This window comes from Rattus rattus, chromosome 1 (genome assembly GCF_011064425.1).
Source record: "Rattus rattus isolate New Zealand chromosome 1, Rrattus_CSIRO_v1, whole genome shotgun sequence".
NCBI lineage: Eukaryota > Metazoa > Chordata > Mammalia > Rodentia > Muridae > Rattus > Rattus rattus.
Window position 1 is genome coordinate 20,492,184 of NC_046154.1, and position 23,134 is coordinate 20,515,317.

The 23,134-nt window shown below is 57.3% G+C and overlaps 1 protein-coding gene across 1 annotated transcript; it reads right to left on the reverse strand.

Moving 5' to 3' along the window:
* Nucleotides 1-1,988: 1,988 nt before the first annotated feature.
* Nucleotides 1,989-23,134, reverse strand: Rap1gap (RAP1 GTPase activating protein). Its single transcript, XM_032895854.1, has 23 exons — nucleotides 22,950-23,134; nucleotides 20,584-20,619; nucleotides 19,844-19,891; nucleotides 18,993-19,031; nucleotides 18,469-18,654; nucleotides 15,577-15,680; nucleotides 15,265-15,343; nucleotides 14,841-14,894; nucleotides 14,007-14,090; nucleotides 13,715-13,815; nucleotides 13,462-13,591; nucleotides 12,427-12,582; nucleotides 12,095-12,166; nucleotides 11,481-11,567; nucleotides 11,065-11,202; nucleotides 9,422-9,553; nucleotides 6,594-6,703; nucleotides 5,798-5,911; nucleotides 4,523-4,646; nucleotides 3,812-3,914; nucleotides 3,470-3,573; nucleotides 3,266-3,306; nucleotides 1,989-2,961 (listed from the first exon to the last, which is right to left on the reverse strand). The coding sequence occupies exons 1-22, from the start codon at nucleotides 23,022-23,024 to the stop codon at nucleotides 3,298-3,300; spliced, it is 2,085 nt and encodes a 694-aa protein (XP_032751745.1). The 5' UTR covers nucleotides 23,025-23,134; the 3' UTR covers nucleotides 1,989-2,961; nucleotides 3,266-3,297.

Sequence of the window (23,134 nt, forward strand, 5' to 3'; positions counted from 1 at the left end):
CTTCTTCTTCTTTCTTCCTCTTCTTCCTCTTCCTCTTCCTCTTCTTCTTTCTTCCTCTTCTTCTTCCTTCTTCCTCTTCTTCTTCTTTCTTCCTCTTCTTCCTCTTCCTCTTCCTCTTCCTCTTCTTCCTTCTTCCTCTTCTTCTTCTTTCTTCCTCTTCTTCTTTCTCTTCCTCCTCATCTCCTTTGTCCTCTTCTTCCTCTTCCTCTTCTTCCTCCTCCTTTCCCTTCTCCTCTGCTTCTGCTTCTTCCTTCTTCCTCTTCTTCCTCCTCCTCCTCTTCTCCCCCCCCTTCTTCTATTTTTTGTTTTTTGAGACAGGGTTTCTCTGTGTAGCCCTGGCTGTCCTGGAGCTCTCTCTGTAGACCAGGCTGGCCTTGAACCCACAGAGATCTGCCTGCCTCTGCCTTCTGAGTGCTGTGATTAAAGGTGTGCACCGTTACTACCCACCTTCAGCTCTGCTTGTGTGGAGCCAGCCCACAGGACAATGTCCTCTGGTCACAGGTCAGACCGTACCATCTGAAGGCTTAGCAGTGGGGCTGTCCGTGGTTACCTTTGCTCAGAGACTATGACCCACCATCTCTGTTCCTGCCCCTAACCTCCCCTCCGTATCATCTGAGCCTCTATAGCTCCAGCTGCAGCAAGACCACCATGAGGCCTCACTCCCTGAGCCTCATACCAGAGACCACAGGAGAGGAGGTGAAGGGACAGGGGGCCAAGATCACTAGAGAATGAGCTCAGAGCCAGCGCCCAGGAAGCTCCATGCTGGATGAGGTGACTGCAGGCCTCAGGCAAGAGCAGAACACACTGTAGAGCTGAGCTAGTGGAATATGGGGTGACCTAGGAAGAGGAACAACTGAGCCAGGGAGCCTTGGAGCCAAACCCTGCTGGTCAGGGCTGGAGCTGGGGTATGAGTCATGGTCCCTGGGTGGCCTGAGGCATCCGTGGGTCATAGAAAGGCCCTGTCAAGAAAGGCATGGTCCATCTTGGGAGCCTAAAGTACCCTCAGCATCTTTCTCAGAAGGTGAGAGTGAGGAGGGGTACCGAGGTTCTAGGGAAGCTAAGATGGTTTATCCCTCAGAGCTCAACTGGATATCTACCCACAAGGCCACTGTCCCATCCATGAATCTCCTGTGGTTCTTCCCCTAAGAAACCCGCCCCTCATGACTCCACCAGCCAGCCGGGCCCACCAGTTCTCCATTAACAGCCATCAGAACTCTAAGTGTGTCTCTCCACTGCCTTCTGCTTGAAGTCTTGGCCCTGGGCTTGGCATTCAAAACCACGAGGTCTCTGGCCTCACCCCCACCTACCTCCTTGTCCCCTCTATGACCGTCCTCACTTTGGACCCCTTCCAATTTGAGGTGCACCCTCTTCACACACAGACCCCTCTCACCTACAGCCTCTACCTCCCCCACCCTTTCTGCCCACCCTTTTACCCTTAAGCCTGTGGCTACTCTATCAGCTCCTGAGGTTGGGACTTTGACCGCTTCTCTGTCCCCGATGGCGATCCTTTGGTGCCCCCTAGTGGCCATATAAGGGAAACGGGATTTGCGGGACATGAGAAGGGAAAGGAAAGCGCCAATTTTCAGTTGTGTGTTGGCCTGACTCTATGTCTGGTGATTGTGTGAACCAGCTCACTGGATGTTCACAGTCCCTAAGGAGATCACAAGCTCTTCCTGCTCCTCTGACAGGAGAGAGATGGAATTCCTTACCACCAAGCTAAAGAGAGATGGTACCAAGGCAGACTTCAAAACCACACATCCTCCATGGGTAAGGGCACGTGGCGGGTACGAGGTGGGAGAGTTGGGCCATGAGAAGGAAGCCTCAGTTGGTGTTCACAGACCCTGTGGCCTGCTGGCCTTGGAGGCACCGCACCCTCCGACTTAGCAGCCTCAAAGGGGACAGGTTTATTCTCTACACCCTGGGTCCTGCAGGCATCCATCTGGAGTGTGTCTAGGCAGGGTTTACGCAAAGCCGTTCTCAACTCTGGGTACAATAGCGATAAATAGAATTTATTTTGTACAACCCTTACTGACATACATGTGGCCACGGGGCTTCCAAAGTGGGTGTTGTGGCTGGAAGTCTCGCCTTGGGCGTGGCTCCTAAGAGTGAACAGATACACACAAGGACTTGGCTCACAGCAGCTGTGCCTGGCAGCCCCCTCCACAGCAATGGTGGGCAGGGGATGTCGAGGTCTGGACTCCAGACCAGCTGAGACCCCCTCAACCCAGTACACCCAGGAGCGCGGGGTGGCAGGGTTAAGCTGGGTGCTGGATGAGGAGCCAGGGATGACCCCAGCAGAGGATACTTGGCCATCCATCGTGTAGACAGTGAAAGGACGTTGGCAGCTCTGTGGTAAAGCTGGGGGACTCAGGTTGGGTGATGGGTACAGCAGCCCCGGCCCCTCAGCCCACCTGGGGCCTCAGGAAGCAGTCAGCGTGATAGGCGGTCCTAGGACAACGACCCCCTTTTGGGGCAGGTGCACGGAATCTGTCTTCAGTGATCTCTGAAATGCTCTTGTCCACTCGCGGCACAGATGCCCAGAGAATGAGGGTCTCACCGCGGAAGCCACACAGGACTCTCTGCCCAGTGCTCATCGGCACACCCTGCACCTGCTGCTTCCACGGTAGGGTGCGCGCATGCGCACGGCGCTCCTTCTCCTTTTCCTACCCCGTTCCCCATGACTCCAGTGGGGAACCCGGTGTGACGGAGGCCCCAGTGGGGGCAATCCAGGGCCACAGTCCCTGCCCACACCCAGAGCTCCAGCCTGGAGTAGGGGTGGGGTGATGCCAGCAGCATCCATCCATTCGAGAGCTCTGGATGGCTCCGCCCTGCGGAGACAGCCCAGATGGGTGGGCCCAGGGCTTGGAGGGAGGGGCGCCAGGGGCTGGGGTGGTGGCTGTGGGGCAGAGGGCCAGCTGCCTGGATGTGGTGCAGCATCTTCTTGTGCTTCTGAGGCCTCGTCTGCAGGGAATGGGGGACAAGAGACTCAGAGGAAGAGGGCAATAGCTTCTCCCAGGCCATGGGCATCCCCAGCTCTCCCCATGTTCCATGGTCGCCCAGTTCCTTTTGGCTCCATCAAGTTCCCCAACAACTCATAGGCAGAGGTGAGGCAGCGCTGTGTGCCCATGCACAAACAGGCAACACAAGGCCTAAAGGCGTCGAGACTAGCCCAGGCCCACAGCCACCGAGGCCGGAGAGTCCCGCCCAGCCCGGGGCCTCTCATCCCCTCCTCTAGCCCATAGGATCCAGGCAAGTACGAGCTGACCTGCTCAGTCCCGCCTGCTGATGAGATGGCAGCTAGCAGCCCTGTGGAGACAGATGCAACCAGAGGTGGGGGCAGGAGACACAGGAAACCAGAAGTCATTGGATGAGCCCAGTCCTTCTGGCCTAGTGAGGTATCTCAGCCATCGGTCCCCCGGTCCCTGTCCCCAACCCTCTCTACCTTCTCCCAGGAGAGATCCCCTCATACCATCTGGGGTGTGTGCTGCTCAGATGTTTCCAGTTGGATCTTGATCTCGGGACACGCAGGGTCCCCCGACTTGACGGCGTCTGGGTGGGGTGACCGTGTGAGGCCTGGGAAGGGGGGCAGGAGGGAGCCACCTCACTGACCAAGAGGAGGCACCAAGGAGATGCAGGTATGGATGGGTGACTGGCACTGGGGTTCCCCCACCCTGTCAGGCCCCTCCCTTAGGGATCCTCACCCTCAACTCACCTCCCAGGTACCCTCTATTGTCCTCTGAGGCCAGTCTACCTGCCCGAACCACCGCCCCATGTGCTTGGCCCCGCCCCCTCCCCCAGCACAGCCCGGTACCTGGGGAGCTGCCCCCGCTCGTGGTGCTCACGCTGTCGTCCAGCCATGTGCTGTAGAGGAAGGAGTCCCGCTTATGGGGCGTTCCTGAGGACGACACGCTCTCCTGGGGAGGGGGGGGAGGTCAGCCCCACCCACAGCCCACCCCACCCCCATCCTTTGTTCAGGCAACACACATCTGCAGATGTTCTCCTGGTCTGGGTCTCAGGGATAGAACAGACCCGGAGCCTGAGCTCAGAGAGCTTGAAGTCTCAGAGGCCCACAGACTGTGAAGGCCCCTGTACCTCCACTCTAGAAGGCCAGCAGGCAGGGCCTGTGTCTGTCAAGGGACACAGGACAGGACAGTTGCAGGTACCCACTGGAAGTATGTTTGATGGAAAATGGCCAAGGTGCTGAAGGTGAGGGCCAAGCCAGAGGGAGGGGAGGAGTCTGCTTGGCCAAGGGGGAAGGAGTAGGCAGGAAGACGAGACCCACAGGTGCAAAGGCCTGAGGGCGGGGTCAGCCCACCACAGTTAGGGACTGCAGAGGAGCTCAGAGTGTCTGAGGAGGTAAGAGACAACAGGGTACGAGGAGTGTCTGGGCCCTCAGGGGTCTGTCTCTGTGGACAGCACTGGGCAGCCATGGAGGGCTAAGAGCTGTCTGCATCCCCAGCAGGTTGGGACACCCTTGCCGCCTGCGCCACCTCCCCGGGGCCCTGACCCCTCTGTGTCTCACCATGCCTGTATCATCTCCATCCACGCCCTCCGTCTCCTCCACCACGCTGGTGAAGCTGCTGGCACTGGAGGAGGATCTGGAAAAGCCTTGCAGCACTTCCGTTCTCTGGGCAGCCGACTCCACTCTGCCACACAGTGAGTGCCGGGAGCCATCAGCCGTGGGCACTGCGCCATATTCCCTGGTCCCCGCCTTCCCCGAGGGAGCTTGGCCAGGAGCCAAGCAAGCACCCCATGACTACCATTACAGCTCATCCAGCCTCTTAGCTTCCACGGGCTCCCGGTGAAGCCCTTCCCAACTCTGTGGATAGGTCCCCCCCATGCTTAAACACCCTCTCGGGGCTCCCCATCTGCCCCCAGGGAAAGTTGGATGCTTTGCCTTGGTGCTCAGTAACTGTGAAGCTCAATGCCTTGGTCCCCTGAGACAGTGCTGCTGTGGGACCCATCTCACGGGCCTGGAAGCAGGAGGAGGGTGGCATTCAGCCTGGAGCCCTCACACTCGGGGTCTTTGTGTCTCCTGCCCAGAGTCTCGCCTATTCCGACAATTCCGCAACCCGAATTTGTCCCTGTCACACTTTTCTGTCTCTGTTCAGCAGTCTGACTCCCCAGCTCATGATGGCCCCTCACCCCACCCCCTGGCAGGGACCAGCCCAACAGAGCAGCAGCCTCCTTAGGCCTCCCTGCCTCTGGTCCTGCCCACTGCCAGCCTCTTTTTTTTTTTTTTTTTTTTTTTTTGGTTTTTTTTTCGAGCTGGGGACCGAACCCAGGGCCTTGCGCTTCCTAGGCAAGCGCTCTACCACTGAGCTAAATCCCCAACCCCTCCAGCCTCTCTAATAGCATGTTTAAAAAGCATTGCTCTTTTTACAGACTTTTGTCCCTTTAAGATAAAACTCAATGCTCTCACATAGCCTCCAAAGCTACGAGCAGGTCTCTGCCTACCTCTCTGACTTCGTTGCTACCACTGCCCAATGGGCACAGTCCCTCACACTGCTCCAGCTACCCGTGGCCTTTCTTTCCATCCATCTGGTGTGCCTGGGCGGGGCTTGACCCACTAAGGAGGCCTCATTCCTCCCTGCCATCTCTCTCTGCGCTCAGCGCAGATATGGTTTGCTAGGTGTATTATCCGGGCCAGCAGCTCCTTGGCTGGCTGTGCACACAGCGTGCAGCTGTGTTCCAGAGCACAGAGTGGGCACAGCATTCACGAGGTGCTCAGTGGGACATCAGGGAACAAAAAGAATGAGAGGCCCTCTCCCCCAAGCCAGTTCACCCAAAGCCCTACCTGTTCTTGGTCGTGGGCATCTCTGGGGAGCTCTGAGTAGATGAGTTCTCTGACTTGGGCTCCTGAGAGACATGCCCGCTGTCTGGGGTCTTCTGGCCAGCTGGAGGGCTCTCCCTGTGGGGCACATAGGGGCAGCGGGGGGAGGCCCAGGCTGTGAGGGGTGGTCATGGGCATGGTGTAGCTTTAGAGGCCAACCCTGGCACAGTCCCCATGGGCTTTTTAGCCAGCTGGCTGGTCCTTTCTCTATCCATAATGGCCTCCTAACGGATGGTCAGCCAGGACTTGGTTACAGCAGGCCTTAAACCCTGGATTTATGTTCGGAGCTCAGGGGGTATGAGAATCTACTGGCCACTGTCTTGTGTTCAGGCTGCTGGCTCTTTTCCTACCTCACTTTCCACACTGTGGTGAGTCTCAGAGAAGTACAGTGGTATGGCCCAACCTACAAAGCTGCAAGAGGGTAAGGTCCTCTTGTCTGCTTTCTGGGCTCAGCCGTGCCCACAGGCATTCACACAGACCGCCAGCCCCTCTCCCTGCTCGCCCCTGCTGGGAATGTGAACTTTATCTGTAAGGTGCTGGCCCAGGGAACCAGTGGAACTGCTCAGTGTCAGACAGAAGTAGTTACTCCTAAGTGACCGCCGTCACTGGAGGGGTATGAGGCAGAGGGCAAGTACAAGTCAGGATAGGCGACACGCTGGCGCCCCCTGCAGATCGGAGTGGACAACACACTAGCGCCCCTGCCGGTCAGGGTGGGAGGCGCACCAGGCTTCCTGGTGGGTCTGGCTCCCACTCAACCCACCTCTTCTCCTGCACCTCCTGGATGTTCTCGATGCCAATGGCGCTGCTGCGGCGTGAGCCAAATGGACCAGACTTCTTCCTTGTGGGACTCTTTCCAGGGACAATCAAGGACTGTGGGGGAGAGACTCTGTCTCAGCGCCTACCTGCCTTGGATCACCAGTGGCCCCACCTCCCACCAGGGCCCTGCCACCGCGCCCAGAAGCCAACAGGTTAGGAGCAAGAAAGGAGAGAAACTGTGCTTTCCGGAGGGCTGCCTGATAGACGGGCAGGCCCACAGAGGGCCGGGGCTGCTCCGGAGAACACTCAGCAGGGCTGTGCTGGACATTAGAGAGAGGGAGAGGGCAGCCACTGGGGTCAGAAGGAAGGACAAATCCCCAGATGGCCCCGCCTCTTGCCCCTGGGCCTCATGGGAGCTGCAGCCTAAAAGTAGTAGTGAGAAAGCAGTGGCGCAAACCCAGCCCCTACCAGGGCACCTCCACCCTCAGGCGTCAGACTACCTGGGGAGGCTCTGTGCCCCAAATGGGGACATCCCCTTTTACACACACTATGGCGGGAAGCATGGGGAGGTAGGAAGTGGGCCCTGAGGAGGCATGAAGGGAGGGACAGGATCTGCAGGCAGCTCATGGTAAGGAGGGGACACGGGGATAGGGAGAGATGATGCTTCATGCAGAACCGGCAATATTGGGAGACGTGCAGCTGGGCAGAGAGTACCAGATCCCAGCAAGGACCCAGTCAGGGTTCCAGGGGCCGGGCCAGGCCAGGGCCAGAGTCTCCTAGCGAGGAGGTCTGGCCCAGGTCCCAGCATCACCAGAGCCGTGGCACTCTGCCCTGCACGCCCTTAGGCCTGTCCCGGGAAGGGGGCAACGTCCCCAATATGGCCTCCGTCCTGAGAGCGAGCGGAGAACAGCGCGTGCAGGCAGCTCCGGAGCCGCGGCCCCTGGATGGATGACAACCTCTTCCACAGCTCCTATGCCTAAGGCGCTGCCCCGGCGTCCGAATCTACTCGCGCTTTTCCCGGGAATAAGCAATGACTGGTGAGGGGCAGAGAGGTAGAGAGAGAGAGTGGTGGGCAGGGGCGGGGGCGGAGGGTGGGAATATGAAGAGAAAGAAGGAAAGGGAGAAACAGAGGAGGCAGTGGCAAGTGGGGACGGCAAGAGCACAAGACATGGGGAAGACAGAAACCGAGGGTAGGGAGGAACAGTGGGGCAAGGGAGGTGAGGCAGGTGGAACGAAAGGGGTCAGAAAGGAAACCGAGGGCAGGAGGAATTGGGGGGGGGGGCAAGCGGACAGGGTAAGGAAGGAATGGCAGGTGTGGAAAGGAGGAGGAAACAGGAAGAATAGGGAAAAGAAGCCACGTGAAGAGAGGGAGAATCGTGCGAAAACAAAAACAGAAATGGGTCTGGTTACTGCCACGGTGGTTGCTGCTGGCCTGACCCTAACCCGGGGCCCCTCCACAGCCACCCACGGGAGGCGGGGCCGCTCCACAGGCAGGAAGGGAAGGGCTGAGAACCTGGGTTGGGGAGAAGTTGGGCCAGGTTCTGGATGTCAATGGACTTGGTGGCCACTGGACAGCCAAGCCTCACCTTGCTCCCCTGGCCAGACCAGACCACACGAGAGATGGTAGGGAGAGGGGAGACTCCCGCCACATGCACAGTCTCACAGCACAAAGCACAGGGCTTGGCGTGCAGACAGCAAGCAAAGAATGTGTGGCTGGGTAGGTGGACAGGCGGATGGACTGATGGATATGTAAGTGGGAGGATTATGGTTGGGCAGACGGACCAGTGGGTGGATCGATAGTTAGATGGGCTGATAAATGGATAGATGCATAGGTGGGCGGATGGGTAGATGGATGCATGGGTGGGTAAGTGGGTGGATGTCTGAGAAGGTAAGTGGAGTGGGAGAGGGGCAGAGCGATGCATGCAGTGTCTGGGGTAGCCACTAGATGGCGCAAAGCAGCTAAGTTATGATGTAGGCTTGTTGAATTCCCTGAGTATTGGGGGTGCAGACTCCCATAGAGACTGGCAGACAGTAATCAGTGACAGGGTTCACTTAGGCAAGCCCACACAGAAGCCCAGTTCCAGACACACAAAAGGCAGTCACAGGCATTGAGGCCCAGGCTGCTGCAGACACAGACTAGCATACGTCCTAAGCATACATCCTGAGAGACAGCATTTGTCCCCTGATAATCAGAGCTTAGCACGCATCCTTTGCTCCCACAGCAGCCCAATTCCTGACACACAGTAGGTACTCACACAGCAGCCTAGGGCTGGGGCACACAGAAGGTGCTCACAGAGTTGGCGCCCACACAGAAGCCCATTTTTTTTCAACACACAGTAGGTGCTCACACAGCAGATCAGGATGGGGCACATAGTAGGTGCTCACGAGAACTCAAGTCTGGGCTCACAGTAGGTGCTCACAAAGTACATGTCCACACAGCAGCCCAAGTCCTGACACACAGTGGATGCCCATAGCCTCACACACAGAGGTGCCTCCAGAGACTTAAGGCTTGACAGTAGGTGCCCACAAAGCAGCCCAGTTTCCAGCACACAACAGACAGCAGGTATTCAGTAAGGACTGGGACACAGAGGCTGTAGAAAGTCACACCCAAATAAACAAAGGGCCAGGAGGAGAAGGCCAGGGGCTTGAGGAACGGTATGTCCCGATTGGGGTACTTGGCCCCGGAGAGCAGTATCTACATCAAGTCCAGTGCCTAGGGTGAGCACAGGAACAGCAGGGCGGTGGGAAGAGGTAAGGCCAGGCCTCAGGAGGAAGGGAGCACCAAGGGCCCTGGGGAGGAAGGCGGGTCAGGGAAAGTCTGGGGATACTCACTATGCCAGCTGCCTTGGCCAGGTCCGGGTTGTTGGGGGTGAAGCTCCCACTGTGGCTGGTAGACACGGTGTTGGGTTTCTTGTTGCTCAGTCCCATGGCATCCATGGACTGGCTCCGGCTCCGGATGACCCTCTGTGGGAGGAGAGGGGGGCATAAAGGAGGCATAGGCTTCCTGGGGCTTCTTACCCTTGGCAAACCTTCAGGAAACATGCATCTGTCCCCTTGTCACCAATGCCATTCTGGGTGACCCTGGGAAGCCCCACCCTTTGAAGCATCAGCTGTGTGTCACACTAGAGGCAGGTGAACAGCGAACTTCAGAGCCGCTGACTTTGGATGTGTCACCAGCATGTTGAGCGTCTCATGTGGATGTCATGAGGAGGGCAGACAACACTGAGCATGTGCATGGCTGGTCGTGCTCATCAGGGGCCCTTCAGGACCCTCTCAGGGTCCCTTCCCTCTGTCTGTTCTTTTCCAAGTGCTTCCTCTACATGGTGGAGCTGTCTAATGGCCACTTTAACCAGGAAAAAACCCTAGGCAGAGGTGAGCCCGGGGCCCATGGGGCCAGATCATATGCCTTTCCCTGCAGACTCTGTTGCCTTAGGAGCACACTTGGACCTAATCCAGGGTCCCTACTTGGCATCAGCCAGATGAGAAACCCCCGGACCCTGCTCAAAGCAAACACTAGACCTGTGTTCAGTCTGTGGGTCCCTGACTCTGGCTGGTGTCCTTTGTGGACTACTAGATTAATCTTCCTATAGAAGCCCACAGTTCCCACTGCGGCTGAGCCTGGGTAAGAGTGAGGTCACCTCCCCGCTGTGGACCAAGAGGAACAGAGAAATCACTACGCACCACCCTGCAGCTGGATGAGTCCAGGCCCCATCCAAAGGGAATCAGAAGCCCCCCTCCTCTGCCCACCTCTAGATTGTCCTTGATGTGGTAGGTGGGCAAGATTTTACACCCACAGGATGCTCGCCTAACTGCTTTGCAAATAATTCAAAAGCGTTTGCGTGTGGTGAGCTGTTATGAACCCCCCATTTCCCTACTCAACAGATAGCTGAGGTTTGGAGAATGCTCACGCTAAGAGGCAGAGCTGAAATGTAAACCCAGGGACCCCGTGCTCTTAGCTAAACCACAAAGTACCACCGAGGTCACACAGTGAGGAACCCCTGCAATGTCACCCAAACAAGACAGACCTCCTCCCCTCAAACCTGGCAGCCACAGCCCACAGCACCACTGCTCCTTGCTGATCTAGAGGACTCCAACCTTTTGGGGTGCTCCCAGACAGACCCAGAGCTCCCCCAGCCATTAACCCCATCCGGAATCAGAGCCCCACCTCATCATACTCTTCTTCCTCGCTCAGAAAACCCAAGGCACAGAGCACATCTCCAAATCTCCATGCACCCGAAAGCTTAGGTCCACCAAGCTATGTCTTCAACCCTAGCCACACTTGCAAGCCGAGACACAGCCCTCAGCCAGACCCCACCTCCAGCCACATGTCTCTCACAGAGACACCAGTCCCACCTCAGACCCCACCTCTGGGACTAAGACCCAGACCCATCCACAACTGAGCTGCCTGTTGCTGTCACACCCTACTCCTGCTCCATGAGCCCTGCCCTCCAGGGTGGAGCCCCGGGCCCCCTTACCTTGAAAGACTCGAAGAAGCCACCCCCACCGCTGCCGTTCTCCATCTTGTCATCGTCACCACCCAGGCCCATCATGGACTGGCTGTGGATGTGGAGCTCCTCGTAGAGTGTCTCCAGAAGGGCAGCACGTGTCCGCTCCTGTGGGTCAGCCATGAGAGACCCCAGAGATCGAGTCCCTGCCTGGGGACCCCAATCCCGGCTTCACCTTCAGGAGCTTTTCCTGCAGCTGCACTGGCCTCCCTAATCCTCCAGCTCCCTCCTCTTGCGTGGGTCTTCACCTCCCACCCCGTGCATGTGGACCCTACCCTCTCTGCCTCTTGCTTGCCCTCCCCAATCAGCACCCCGGAGGCGAGGCCGAGGTGTGAGCATGCCTTTTCCCTCCAGGGAGGGTGTCCGTCCCTCCAGGCCACGTTTACCTCCAGTTTGGCAAACTTCTCTGCTTTGTAGCAGGCGTACTCAGCGTTGATCAACTTTGTCAGAAGAAATTCCTGGAACTCAGGCCCCTGGGATCCCCCCCAGCGTGGGGGAAGTGAGAAGAGGGTCAGGTGACCATTTAGCGGCTGATGGAAGGTGAGTCATGTTGGGCCTCCCAGAGTCCGCTCTCTAGCCAGGCACCTGTGAGGGACCCTGTACCCCTGATGGGAAACCCCTAACTGCGGAGGGCCCATTAGAACATGAAAGCGGAGGGAGGGGTCAAACCAAGGTTTGCCATGCGTCTCCTGAGAGGTTGGCAGAGACGTGTGTGCCCCTCCCCCACACACATTGAGGAAAGACAGTCAAAGAGGAGAAAGGACGCAGTCAGCTAGGAAAAATGTAAGGCAGCCTGTGGTGTAGGCTGAACCTTGAAGAATAAGTCACGGTGTTTATCCAGACAAAGAGAGGTAGCACCGGTGAAGGGTGAAAAGGAACCTAGATCCTCAGTACACAGAGATGCTTCAACTCCTCCCCCGCCCCTCCCACTCTGATCCTGCCCTCCTGATGGGGGGGGGAGGAGGGGGAGAGGAGGGGAACGGACAGGGCTGCCTCTTACCTTCCTGAACACAGCAGGATCTGGGAGGGGAGGCCCGAAAAAGGGCACATCGTCTCTCGCGGTGACTGAGACCTGAGAGGAAAGGAAGCTGAGTCCGTGGGGTCACAGACCCCTAAATCAGCTCCTATCCCGTGGGGTTGGGGAGGATCTGGGGCGGCTCAGTTTGGGAACCTTTTAAACCAGAATTTCAGCTCCTCCAGCTGCTGCCCTGAGTTTGCCGGGCTGAGGAGGTGGGGTAAGACCAGACCAGACCAGACCAGGAGGTAAGCGGCCCCTCTAAGGAGTCCTCGCTCCTCACAGCCACGAGCCCTCGGAGGCTCCAATTTACCCACCTTGTAGAGGGGGCCATCGGGGCCACCCCCCTCTGCCTGCACCACCACATAGGCATGCAGGAAGTTGGAAGCAATCATGTCTGGCACGAAGGGCGTGTTTTCGTCCTGGAAGACCACGGCGACGATGTCGTTCCCGATGTGCCGTTTCCGCTGCAACTGAGCACAGGGCCACAGGCCTTCATAGCCTGGCCATGTAGGGTGTGGGCAGGGGTACCCGGAGGGTGTAGGGCTGGGGGGATGGAGCAAGCAGAGATCACATCCAGGGATGAGTGTTCTCTGCCCACCCCCAAAATAGCAAAACTTGTCTTTAAAACGATTCCCGTCTCCTTGATAACCTCTGACGGATGAGAAAATGGAAGCTGAGCCTTCCAAGGTCTCCTGATGCCCTCAGGGACTTCAACCCAGGTCTCACCTCTCAGCCCTTCCCTATCCCAACCCTATCTCGGCACCCCAAGCCACAGTCCATCACTGAACAATGAAGGTAGTGATGCTGAAGTGGAAAATCAAAGGAAAAAAAAAAAAACCCGTAAAAGTAATCGTCTCCTTCATCCATCAGCACCTTTTAGCACTCTGGGCTGGGGGAGCAGAGGCAAGCAGATGGCCTGATGGGAAAGTTCCAGATGAGTGTAGGTCTAAGAACATGCCTGAACTCCCTACTCTTCCTGCGTGGGACTCTGCACTTCGTTCTCTTAGCGACTTGACAGCCTGTCACTTCACCTTAAAAGCGCTTCCTAACTCCTGGCTCTGCTCAGTCTCGGGACCCCCACATGACCCCACCATGTCTTTTGCTCAAGCTCACCCAGGCAGGGCCCCCGCTGCGTATAATTTACTGTAGTTGCATTCCTACAGTAGAAGCCATTATCACCATCACCTCACAGAGGGAGCAGCCAAGGCTTTGCCTCCTCCCCTGTCCCACCTACAACCTGCCCCTGCAGCACAGGGCCACACTGAGTCTAGTGGGACGGATGCTAAACAGACAAGTAGATGGGGGTCACAGGTGACTGCAGGAAACAGGTAGATGGGTGCCCAGGCTACCTGCTGGGCGTCCCCTTCTGTGTATGGCAGCTTGGTGGACACGTGAAACATGATCTCCTTGTTTCGGAAGTTGCAGTAGACGGACTCCGTCCCGGTCTGCCCGTGAGTCACGTCCAGGCCTCCTCGGAACCTGTCCCCAGGTCCCCAAGGCCATGGCTCAGTCTCCAGCTCCAGTCAGGCCTCCATGGGGCCAGGACCGGGCTCCCTCCCCGCTCGGGGACATGGTCGGAGCAGGTCTTCCTCTGGGGCTTACCCCTTGAAATCCTGCAGTTTGACTTTCTGGCCCAGAAACTCAAGGAATTCCACGAAGGCAGGACTTTCCTCGTTGGTGCTGAACAGTTCCTCCTCGGACGTCTGGAGCCCACACAGAGGTGACGTCACATAGCTGCAGCTTGGGGGGGGGGCTCCCTTTGCCCTACTTCCTCCCAGAGAGTGGCCGTGAACAGCCCATGTTCCTGGGAAACTGAGTGCCCTGGCAGGTGACAGGTAAGGTGGGGTGGGGTGGGCTGCAGGGCTGGGCCAGGGGAGGGGAAGGGTAAACACACCTGCCCCAGCTTCTGATAGATGACTCCGAACTTGAAGTTATTGCTGATAACATGCTCGTCAAAGGTGACGATGAGTCTGGAAGCCTGTGGAGACCAAGGGTCGAGCATCACAGCGCCTTCCGCCCTGGGCCGGGCATCCTCGTAAGCAGAGACTCCACCCTTCCCCAACCCCTTGCTTTCAAAGGCTTCAGCAGTTTGCCTTAGGTTTGCCTGCAGGCCTGCCAGGGTTAGGCCTTGGCCCTCCCTGATCCCGTTGGATTTCCAAGTTCTACCTTGAGCCCTGCCTGTCATGGCCAAGGCAGCTCCCATCTGCTCTACGATGCCCAGTTCACTCCCTGACCCTTGGGCAAACCTCCTCATGCTCCTAGGCACCCAAAGTCTGACCAGCTGGCCGTGGGGCCTTGAGAGGGGGTCCCTCCTCGCTTTGAGCCTGTTTCTTCCACCAGAACCAAGAGGTGGGGCTTGATTTATGATGTCCCTTCCTTCACCTCTCAGGACCTCAGCCTGATCAAAGACCCAGCCAGGAACCCCCAGCGTCGCTCAAGGCCATGACTTCCAAGGCTTATTATTTCAGGATTGTCACAGATGTCACCAGAGCCAGCAGCATGGGGCTGTAAGCTGCTGTATAGGGGTTCTGTCCCCCTGAATCCCCTGGAAGGCGAGGGCCATGGACCTCCAGAGCACAGACCATCCTAGGAAACTCTCCAGATAGCACTAACACTGTGGGTGATGTAGGGCTGTCAGGGGCAATCGAGAGGACCTGGGGGACATGCCTGGCCATCCAGAGTACCAACAGCTGCCACCCATCCTTGGTAAGCAAGCCAGGTCAGGTACCTTAGGATAAAGCACGGGGTAGAATCGATCCACGTTGACATCTTCACATACCAACTGCAAGAGAGCACAGGGAGGGCTGGGAGTTGGGCTCAGAGAGAAAGGGAGAGACTTCCTGGGTCTTGGTAGGCCAGTCTAGGGAAGACAGCGGCAGAAGGAGTGGGGACCAGCTCTGCTGGAAGCAGGAGGGGCTAATAAAAGACTAAGAGCCCTCGCTGCTGCTAAAAGTGGAGCCCGGAGAACTGGGGCCCCCTGGGATCTGTGGGTGCTGTAAAGAGAGCTAGAAGCATATACGCAGGCACCCAGGACAACCCAGAACGGTATGCACACTAGACAGAACCAGATAAGAGGCTGCCCGTAGAGGCGGCGGCCACATGCAGGCTCAGGGATCCCGGAAGTGCCAGATCCAGGATGCTCATGGCCTCACCTTTGCCATCTGGACCACGTTGGGGAACTCGGTGAGGCAGGAGATGGGGATGACATCATGGTAGGTCCGACACTTGGTCCTGGGAAGAGAAAGTAGCGCAGGTGGGAGACTGAACGGTGGGAAGATCTCAGGGAGACCGGGGAGTGGGGGGCACCGAGCCTGGCTAAGGCACGACCTTGCTGTGCGACCTCAGGCAACGTCTTGCTCCTCTCTGGGCCTCCATCAGGAAGGCCAGTACATCGAGCAGAGCACTCGAACTCTAGACCTCGGTCCTCCCTACTGTCTTGGGCTCCCCCCACCACCCGCCCTTACCTAAGCAATAGCCTCAGGTGCTCTTGATCCCCGATGACATCATACTTGAGCGAGAAGACCAGGTGGCCGAGAGCAGTGTCCAGCGAGTAGTAATTGAAGTGCTCCTGTGGTGGGGAGGGGGAGGGGAAGCGAGGGAGAAAAGTGGCTCTGGAAACCCGGAAGCCAACTCGGTCCCAACTGAGGTCCCTCACCAAACAGCAGATGCAGCGGTGACAACAGCATTAGCTCCGCCCCTTACCAGCCGAGAAGCGGGAGGGAGGCCACCTATCCGAACGGGGCAGGCGAGCCAGGTGTTGAAGAATGCCTGTTGGCACCTTAGCCCGCATGTGTGAGTATGGCCTGGCTCCTGAGTACTCAGCAAGCACTCGATGAGGGAAGCCAACCAGCCAGGTGAGGTGGGGACACCTGGCCAGAAGGCCTAGGGAAGCTGAAGCAGGCGAACCTGAGTTCAAGGCCAGCCTGAGCAACACAGGGAGACTTTGTCTTAAGAAAAGAGAATGAGGGGATGGGGCTGGATGCCTCGGCAGGTGAGAGCATGTACCAGACTTCTGTTTCCAACAGCCATGTGAGGTGGTCATAACTCTAGGGCCAGAGGATCGATCCAGCACCCTCTCCTGACCTCCACAGAATAAAGGGAGTAGGAAAAGAGGGAGGGGTGGAGCCAACCAGCTCAAAAGAAACGGAAATTGAAGGGGAAAGAAGCCCGAGCCGCTGACTGATTGCCCAGCTGTGGCTCAGTGGCCCCTGAAGCCGGGCCCCGTGAGAAACAGGAAGTGAAGCATCCTAAGTGACCAGGCAGGTTTCTGCCCTCCTGCCTCACCTAGAGCAGAGTAAGCTGGCAAGACAGTCAGCAGGGCACAAGGGATACCTATGACAAGAAGGCACCCCTCGATGGTACCCAGGCCCAGCACCTTTTTAAAGGGGGAAAACCTTAAGCCCAGAAGTGAGAAGCCCCAGCCCCAGCCTGGCCCTGGGCTCCCTCTGCTGGCCCAGGCCTGGGAGTGGAGTTGTTCAGCCACACCCGCCCTGAGAGTCATCCTGGAAGCCAGTCTTGTTTAAACACGAACACTGCATTTGGAGGCAGGGTGTAGAGAGAGGTGGGGCTGGTGGGGGGGGGTGCCCTCAAATTTGCAGTTCAGGAGCCAATGAATGGATCTATACCAGGGCTCCTCTAATCCCTGGCCTGGGCACAGGGTGAGAAAACCCCCAAATCCCCGACACTGTCCATTGGCGAGTGGCAGGTACTTGGCCAGGAGTCCTGGGGCTGGGAGTTCCTGACAAGGGCAGAGGAGCCCTAGAGACGCAGTGGAAGATGGGCTCAGGTTCTCTGGAAATTGGTGCCTAAGGTCACCATCAGTGACTCTTCCTGCCGTGATGTGTTCCCTGGGCACTGCTTTCCCAGCGACCCCACCTCCGTCCTGCCGACCTGACCCCAGTCACCACACCTCCTCCAAGTGCCTCCACCTGTACCTTAGCATCTGCTGTGCTGAAGACCCCTACCTCCACCTAGCACTGTGACTCCATTAGCAAGCTTAAGAGCGCCAACTACGTGCCAGGCTCATGATCTCCCGATTCCTAGACAGAGCTGAGAGCACTGGACAGTGGGCACTGGGGACGAAGGTCTCCCTTCCTCCCCCGCAGGCTCAGCTAGGAGGTAGAATCGAGCTGGGCCCAAGTGAACTGCCCCACCTACCCCCAACCCAGATAGCACTAGTATTTCCTAGATGTAGTTAGTGCCCTGCGTCTACACTGAGACCACATAGCTTCCCAAATCCTTCCATTATGTGCATGTGTGCACACATATATCCCCCATCCCCTGGCTTCAAGCCCATCTTCCGGCTCAGTAACTGATCTTGCCCGAGTCACCAGGCGAATTTGAGCTTCCTCTTCCCTAAGAATAGGGAGAGCCTTGCTCTCAGGGTGGCAGAGCAGACAGGTGTGGCGGCAACTACCGCCAACCGTGTGTTTATTACACGGTTGCCTTACAAGCGCTTCACAAGCGCTTGCCTTACAGCATTTTTTACAGATAAGGAAGCAGTTCAAGGAGGTTAAATAAAACACCCAAGATAACAGCGCAGACCAACAGACGGAGGCACCACTGGGTACTTAGGCCCTGAGGCCTCAGAGCCCGTGAGATAACTCTTCCGTTTTTCACGGCAAACTGACACCATGCCGGTGTAGAACCTAGGGTCCCAACACAGAGTTCCTCCCAACTCTCTCACCCAGTAATTTCTTTCATTGTGTTTCTGTGAAACAAGGTAGGCCTTGAACCTCTGGTGATCCTCCTGCCTCAGACTGCCAAGTGCTGTGATTACAGACATGCATCACCCTACCCGGCTCACCTTGGAGAGTTCTCACCTTGCCCAGCCACCACTCAGCAGAGGGTCACCCTGAGTGTCAGATATCAGGTCTGTTCTGAGACCATGGTGACCCCCGTCCAAGTCAAGCTACGACACCCCTGTGTCTCCCCGGCCTCCTGGCTGCCGAGGGCCAGGTCTGGATTGGTTTAATTTGCTGCTCCATAGCTGGTGCCCAGGGCAAGACCAGGTATACAGCTAGCGCTCGCTATTTGCTCACATGAAAAACAGTTTCAGATGACATTCAAAATCGCCTACTAGCATCTTCTCATTAAGGCTTCCTGGAAAGCATGTGAGCGAGACGCCATCACTGTCGGTTTTACAGACCAGACGGGGCAGGTAACAAGGTAACCCAGCTAAGGTGCAAACCATGGCGGAGGCCTCTTCTCTTGACAGCCGTGCCCAACTGCCTTCATAGTGAGAGAATGTATGAATGAAGCCACGGGACACCCCCTGAGACTCAGAAGTCTGAGATGCCTACCTAGCCACGTCCCCTCCCCCAGGGCCCGGACTCTCACCCCAGCCAGCCGCTCACCTTGCCGAGAAAGTGCTTCCGGTAGATTCTGGCTGTGGGGTTGCACTCCAGCTTGACCTTGGTGGTGGGAGACTGCAGCGGCTCTGTCTCGGGGATACTGCTGATTTCATGGTTGGTGCCTTCAATCCAGTAGCCCCCAAACTGGGGCAGTAGGATGAGGGGGAAGGGCCCTTCTCGCCCCAAAACCTAGAGGGGGACTCGGCTGAGAGCTACTCCACAGAGCACCCGTTAAGGAACCCAGGGCAACCTCCCAACTCAGACCCTGGACTATTAAGCACTACTGGATGGCCCAGGGCTATGAGGAGGTCCTAGACTTTCATCCACCCCTCTGGGGAAGCTACTTGGCTCCGCTCCTCTCAGCGCTATGCAAAAGATGGGGGAGGGGTGGGAGTGTGGTCCAGAGGCCTCAGATTCAAAGAGCCGTGGAACACTCAGAACCAGTAAGTGGGTCTCCAATGGGACAGTCTTTCATGAGGGCTTCCCTGGGGTTGTGGTAAGGGTGGGTGTGGGGCTCATGCTGGTACCTCATGGACACTTGGGTAGGGAATGTAGTCCTCCTCCGTCTGCAAAATTTAAACAAGCCAAGGGCCAGCTGAGGTGGGGCTTCACCTCTCACAAATGCTTGCTCAAGCATGTGTGTGCACATAAGCGCATACACACACACACACACACACACACACACACACACACACACACACACACACACACACACAGTTCCAGGTTGCTCTGAGGCTCCCTGGGTCTGATATCTTCAGAAGCTTTCTTCCAGGGACAAAGGATGCCCCCTTCCTCCCCAGTCTAGCTCAGATGCACTGAGGCAGTAGTCCGAGTAGGACTCTATAGCTGACATTCCTACCAAGCCCCTGGGTGGCGTCAGTCTGAGGACAGCTAGCTCTGAGACCCCAGCCTTGAATGAAGCTTCAGTCTCACAGCCCAGCACCCCGCCCCCCAGCCCTATGACCCTGCCCTAGGTCCAGCCACATCTTCTAGGGAGAATTCTGAATCGGAGGTACATGGCTATCCGAGGATCTGTGATTGCCCTTGCCCCAGACAAGAGCTGAGAGGAGCAAGGCTCACAGGCCAATGAGTAAACACAGACATTTGATGACAGCCACCTTTGTGGCAACAAGGGCTTCAGCTTTAGTGCCGGGTGGCCTGGAGGGGCGGGTGCTTTCAGTGGTGCAGGAGGCCAGCAAAAGCTAGCTTTGAAGGCTCTTGCCAGAGTCAGGGCAAAGGCTCTACACGCTGCTAAATTCCCGGGGCCAATTGCCCTGTGCGCCCAGGGCCCAGGATTGGCACACAATGGGACGCTCTCCAGAGACCCTGCCCAGCCAAGTAGGGTGTCTTGTCCCAGACTGTGGCCTGGTCCACCTACCTTGAGGGGTGGCGGGAAGGAGCATCGTTGTTCATCCATCCTGCTTCCCTGCAAGAGAAGGGATGCTGTTGTTACCCTTCTGCCCTGCCTGTCACCAGGAGCCCTCCCTGAGCTGAGGGGAAAGCCCTAAGAGAGATTCTCATGCACGTAGGGGGACTTGCAGAGCAAGGTGCTGGCTGGCTGGGGTCCTCGGGCCTCTGGCATCCTCTCTGTAATGTGCGGAGGGACGTATAGCAGCAGGGAGGGTCTGGGGGCTCTCTGCAGGCATGCAGATGCTGCTAGGAGTGGGGGCAGGCAGGGTGGTGTACTCAGGCCTGGTGTGTGTGTGTGTGTGTGTGTGTGTGTGTGTGTGTGTGTGTGTGTGGAGGGAGGGAAGGGGCTAGTGCATCAAGATACATGGGTGAATTCACCCAGGTGCAAACAGGCCAGGGCTAGGAGGTGGAGAGTGAGCAGGGGTGAAGCAAGGGTCAGGACTGCACCCCAGGCTGCCTGGCTCATTAATCCCTTCCCATCTATCTCCTCCTCCATCCTGCCTGGGGTTCCTGCAGAGGAGCCCACCAGAACTCTGATGAGCTGGGTGGGTATGTATGTGTGGGGGTGGCCCGCTGGGGACCCTGGGAGCCCAGAAGAGTTCACAGTCAGAGAGGAGGCAGGTGCCTAACGCTAGTCCTTCAAGGCTCTGCAGAGGGGACCTTCACCCTTAGCCCAGGCAGCTCTAGGGCTCCCCGGCCAACCCTTACCTGCATCTTCTCAATCATCTCAAACAGATCTGTGTTCTGCAACAGAGATGAGAGAGTGGGGTCAGACCCGAGGGAGGTGCGACTGATACTGTCAAGTCTGGGACAGGTGCTAACCACCCCAGCTTGCCTGGTCCTCTCAGGAGGTACCAAGAGGGTGCAACCGAGACTTTGTGGGAGGAGCTTTGTACAACTGACCCTCCAGAGTTTGGCCAGTTGCCTAGTGATGTGAGCCCAGAGCCCAGCTCCTGGATCTCTGGCAGATGCCCCAACCTCAGTTTGCTTTCTGCAAGGAGGAGGCTGTTTTGTAGTCTCGGGGAAGAGATACCTTCCTCTCTGGGGGTGCAACAATATCAGTTCTGGGGTTGGCATATGAACCCCTGAGAGCCCCCAGGACCCAGCCGTAGAGCCAAGGTCTACCAAGTATGTGGGGAGGGTCTGTGGTTCCACCAGCACCCAGGAAGACAGCCCAGCCAACGATACGCTGTCAGACAGCCCTCAGCCCTCCCTACAAGAACTGGGGGCTGGGGACTCTTTGGGGAGAGATGCTGGATTGCCACTGTCCCTTCACCTGCACGTGGTCCCATATGGACCCTCCCTACCCCCGCCAAGCACAAGCCAGCCTGTCCAAGGCCAATCAGGACACGCACAGGGTTAATGCAGCGTCTGGCAGCTGCTTGGCAGCGTGGGCCTCTCCAGCGCCAACTCCCTTCTGAGTCTTCCTGGAAGGCAGCATCCCTACCGGATGGAGGCTGTCGATTGGGGGCCGGGCCTGGGAAGCCCCCAGAGTCTCCAGGCCAGCCTTCCTCCAGCCCTTCCAAGGTTCAACTCAGGTGGTTCCTGCTGCCGAGGAGGGGCCATCTGACCTCACACACATGTGCTAAGGTTGTGAATCCAAGGAACTACTCTCCATCTGTGAGACACACACTCACAGGCCTCTACACTATGATTTTTTTTTTTTTTTGGTTCTTTTTTTTTTGAACAGGGTTCCAGGCATATCTTGAGCTAAATCCCCAACCCCTACACTATGATTTGAACAGGGTGCCAGGCATATCTTTTGTGTATCAAAACACACACACACACACACACACACACACACACGCACGCACAATCCATATGGAGTCTGCGCATAGCAATTCTTAGAGATATAACCTAATACACACATACACATGTTGGTGTCCTGAGTCACACACAGCACATACTCAAGTCCATTTGCCAGATAGTCACACATGTGCACACACATACCAACGCAGGCTTGAACCCCAGTAACTGCACACGCAAACACAGGCATTCTCCTGGCTGAGACCAGGGCACACACTGGTGCGTGTGCAGGATCAGCCAGGTGCTCAGGGAAACAGATGCAGAATCCCAGGCCCCGGTGCCAGGGTCAAGGCATCAGTGCAACAGGGCCAAGCCAGCATCCCACATCGTAGACAAGAGTTCTGAGCAAAGGAGTCAGGCAAGTGCTAGGGTTGTTAAACCTCATGGAATCCTGAGTATAACCACCCATCACCACATATGCACAATGTGAAGGTCACAAAACCTCACCCCTTGTGCACATGCTCTGAAGCCCACCTACAAAACAAGACCCAACCTGTAAAGTCCACTTCGGTAGTAGCCAGGAGCCCCTGAGCCATGGGTACCTGTGGCCACACCCAAGCACTGGCAGTTTGGCAGATAGCATAGACATACACCTAGAGTCCAGGAAGATAAACACATCTGTCAGTGTGACAGTGTCATAACAGGGCCACCATCTTTTCAGGGGCAGGTGGACAGTCTCTGACCTACCCCTGCTAAGGAGACCCAGCTATGGGCTGAGGAAGAGAGGAGACCCACTTAAGGTGACCAAACGGCCAGTCACAATGAAATACCACACACTGCTGCACCAGAATCACCACCATATAAACACTGACACATGGCACTGTCACCCAGAGTGTACACACACAGCAACAAGTAACACCCACAGTTACAGCCCCACAGGCAACAGCAGACGCCCTGACACATGGCAAAGGAAGGTTGGGAGTGGTGTGGCCAGAAGTCGGACATCCCACCTGGGAAAGAGCCACCAAAAGTTACCCTGTGATACTGCTGCGCCAACTGTGTGGGGAAGACAGCAGAAGGTCCCAACAACAGTTACACACACACCCAGTGTCACTGCAGCCCATGGCCACAGTATCCCCACATCTGACCCAGGGGCAGCTGTGAAAAACTGCCTATAGGACTGGGATGCTCCGTGTAGTTCGGGTGTCAGTCCAAACACACACACACCATAACGGGGTTCAGGTACAGCCTGCCAGACTCTGGGTAGTAAGGCTGAGTGATGGCCCTGGGTCCCCAGTTGGCCAGGCCGCCCCTGCCAGGGTCCTCACCTGCCAGCCGGCCCCCGCCGGCAACGAGCCCCTCCTCGGACGGCCTTGGGGCGCTGGGGGCCGCGGCTGCGCCATCCCGAGCCCCAGCCCCGGCGGCGTTGTAAGCCGGCCCGGCCCGGGGCCCCGTAGCCGGAGCTCCGCGCTCCTGTCCCGCCGCCGCGGCTCTGCCTTCTCTGGGCTCACCC

What these genes read in the sequence shown, in the direction of transcription:
- Rap1gap (XM_032895854.1), bottom strand. Translation starts at nt 23,024, where the DNA reads ATGGCGCAGCCGCGGCCCCCAGCGCCCCAAGGCCGTCCGAGGAGGGGC. An exon ending in GGAAGCACTTTCTCGGCAAG is followed by an intron (nt 15,681 to 18,468) that starts GTGAGCGGCTGG and finishes TCCCCACCACAG; the next exon opens with GAGCACTTCAATTACTACTC. An exon ending in CAGAAGGGGACGCCCAGCAG is followed by an intron (nt 12,583 to 13,461) that starts GTAGCCTGGGCA and finishes CCCTGTGCTCAG; the next exon opens with TTGCAGCGGAAACGGCACAT.